Source organism: Silene latifolia, chromosome 8 (genome assembly GCF_048544455.1).
Source record: "Silene latifolia isolate original U9 population chromosome 8, ASM4854445v1, whole genome shotgun sequence".
NCBI lineage: Eukaryota > Viridiplantae > Streptophyta > Magnoliopsida > Caryophyllales > Caryophyllaceae > Silene > Silene latifolia.
In genome coordinates, this window is record NC_133533.1 from 61161129 (window position 1) to 61164375 (window position 3247).

Consider the following 3247-nt stretch of genomic DNA (forward strand, 5'->3'; position numbering starts at 1 on the left):
CAAGGTATACATCAACTCGATTATATCCAAGGTTTCCTTCTAACTACCCCATTACCCCAATTTCTCTCGGGTTACCTTTCAAAACGAGAGGGCAAAAGAGCACGCATTAAGGGCGCCTTCTTAACCGCACTTTGTGAGCTCCTAACGATTTATTCCCGGGGTTCATTTTATTTAGACACATCCTACGTTCATTGGGTTCATTGGTTTAGGCCCGAGGATCGTATGCTCGATACCACTTTGTAACACCCCGGTTTATGAAGGAGCCTTTAGCAAGACATTCCCTAATAAACCGGACTTTTACCATCTCGGTTTCCCGAGGTAGTGAATAATAAATTAAACTCCAAGGCAATTTATATAATTATACATCCGAAATGAAACAAGTCTCAAACTCGATAACTAAACGAAAATAAAAGTGGGCTAGCTCTAAGTCGTCTCTTCCCATCCACATCGGTCTCTCGAGGTACACAACCTGCTCCCCATTAAAAGGTTCATCACAGGTGTTCACGAATACACAGGGTCAACCACGAGGTTGAGTAGGGTAATACAATGCAACAACAAAATATGATATGCATGCTTCTCCGTCACCTCCATCTCCATCTCATCTCATATCTCATAACTCATATCTCATAACCCGGACAACTTGACCATACCGATCCCCGGTAGACTATATATATCGACCGTAGCCGATCTCGCACTTCATGTGAGGACACCAGGCAAGTCCCGCAACCCGCCTGGGCCTTATCACAACATCATCATCACCACACCACATCACCACAACATCCTCCATCTCCAATGCATATGAATGCCCAACAAGAAACAATGCAATACAATATGTATATCAATGAATGAAATCATGCCAACTACCAAATGTTGTGATAACACACTCAACACGAAACAGTTCATATCATAGCGTAATCCACAACCACGAATCAAGTCACGCTCACAATTTGGTCATATGAAACACAAACAAGTCAACACAATTCAACAACACGATAAGAAGTCAAGTGTATTTCCCTACCTTTTCGCAATCCAAGCACACACAAGCAACCAATTACGATCCTTCACATATCCATCACCTACATATCATAATTATGTATAATTACCACCTACTCAATCAAATAATCATGCACACCACCTAGACTCATCATAACTTAATAGGAATATCAACTTAAAGAACAAACACGACTTTTCCTGATTTTCCAGCACATGACAGACTCGGAATAAAATACATAACTAATTCCAGAAAAATCAAATTGATACAAGGCTAATTGGATTGAAACACCATGAGTCTTAGCTACAAATTATATCTAACGTGTTTTTCTCAAATTCCAAACTTATCAAGGGTTTTCAGACTGATTTCCAAAAACTGACAGAAACCGTCGCATAAAAAGTATTGATTCATAAAACGAGTTTAAAACATTATTTTTCAGAAATTCCAAATCCTATTATCATCTAGACTATACAAAGATGATGTATGAAGAAGCCTCATAACTGAATCGACATAAAAATTTAGGTTTCAAATCATTTTCCACAACCAAATCAGATTCGCGGACTTTTCAGCGACATGTTCATAAATAAATCACCTAGGACAAACCATAAAGAATTTGACTACGAGCTTTTATATGCATAAACTAGACATCAAATAAACTGGACTCTCTTTTCAAACTTTTTGAAGACGAACACTTTAAAACAGTATAAACAATGGAATGAAATCGACTTACAAACAGGGAAATCGAATTAGGTTGGAATCGATGAGAAATCTTCAATCAAATGAAAGGCTCTTTGTGTGAATCTGAAAATGCGTGCCGTCGAAGTGAGGGAGGCAGGTGAGATGAGGGTTGTGTAGTGTTAGGGTAAAAATTAGGTTAAAGACATGATGTTGGGTGTTGGGTTAATTGGATTAAACATTTGGGTAAACTCAAATGGGTCGAGGGTAAATGGGTTAGCTCACATCTCGAATTCCATATAAACCCCTCTCAATTAACTTACGAAACAACTCGATCTTACGATACCACGCGAGTCAAGTAAAATAACTTGACGTACTCGATCTTACGATACCACGCGAGTCAAGTAAAACAACTTGACGTAATTATCGACTAAACAATTAACCCAACTTAAGTAGTATTATAAAATACGGAGTATTACAAAAAGACACCAAGTCAATGTTTTTTGCGTTTAATTTTGTAGGTATGAGTTCGTGAATGAAAGGAAGATCGTCTAAGCAAGATGGATCGAGGCGAGGCAAGTAAAGCGGGTCTAAGTAACAAATTGAACAAATTTTGAGGAAATGTACGAGATCCAAAACAAAAGACAGACCAAGGTCATTGGCCTGATCCCTTCACCATACCAAATGCTGCCATTTCCTTGCCCAAAAACAGTTCTACATACAATTCAAATTACTATTTGCAATCAGTGTATTCATGCCAGCCATTTTGGAGTTGTACTTGGACCGTAAAGGATCATTGTTTGTACAAATCAGTAGTATCCTTATTAACAAGGTGAGTCCATTTAGTACTACCCTTCCTACCTAAGTTCTTAACCTGCATAACCTTGGGCAAAATACTTTTATTAAGCTTATCATCCCCAGTGGGCGCCCAGAAATCCCGCCAATAAATCGCATCATCAGGATCACTCTGAAAGTATGCTCCCTTATGACGATACGTCTGCAGAAATGTCCATTTCTTCTTAGGCGCACAACTCCGTCCTGACTTCGTCTTCTTTCTTTCCTCTTCCGTCATATTCCTAACCTTCTCAATCTCCTCCTTCTCCTTCATCTTAATCTTAGGATCTCGATCACGCTTTATCCTCGCTATCTCTCTCGCTTTCCAGCTCTCGTATTCCTCCGCCTCGTTCGCCCCATCATCTGTATCCACATCCCCTACATCTGCCTCGTTCTCAATTAAACTTTTCTGTATCTCATAATTATCTCGTATCATCTCCACCACAATATGCTTCGTCGCGCGCTTCCTCTTCCCAAGCTTCCACACCTCCGCCTCATCTAATGCCCGCATCTACATCTCGGTACTGGAGTCAAGCTAGTCACCATGACCGCCAGCAACAGACGGCACGACCACCACCATTTTCGAACTCGGAATCGAAACCAAGTCAACCAATCGTATCCTCATGCCCAAGCCGAACCCGCAACCAACCAAAAGTGATGAACGCAAGCAGAATCTGGAGATGATGACCAGATAATAATTACCATGATGAATCTGATGATGACTATAAATTCCATTGAAGATCAGGA

At 40.2% G+C, this 3247-nt stretch overlaps 1 protein-coding gene across 1 annotated transcript; it reads right to left on the bottom strand.

Annotated features, from left to right (window-relative positions):
- Positions 1-2459: 2459 nt before the first annotated feature.
- LOC141595263 (uncharacterized) lies at positions 2460-3011 on the bottom strand. Its single transcript, XM_074415227.1, has one exon. It carries the CDS (start codon positions 3009-3011, stop codon positions 2460-2462), a length of 552 nt encoding a protein of 183 aa, XP_074271328.1.
- Between the last annotated feature and the right edge of the window lie 236 nt (positions 3012-3247).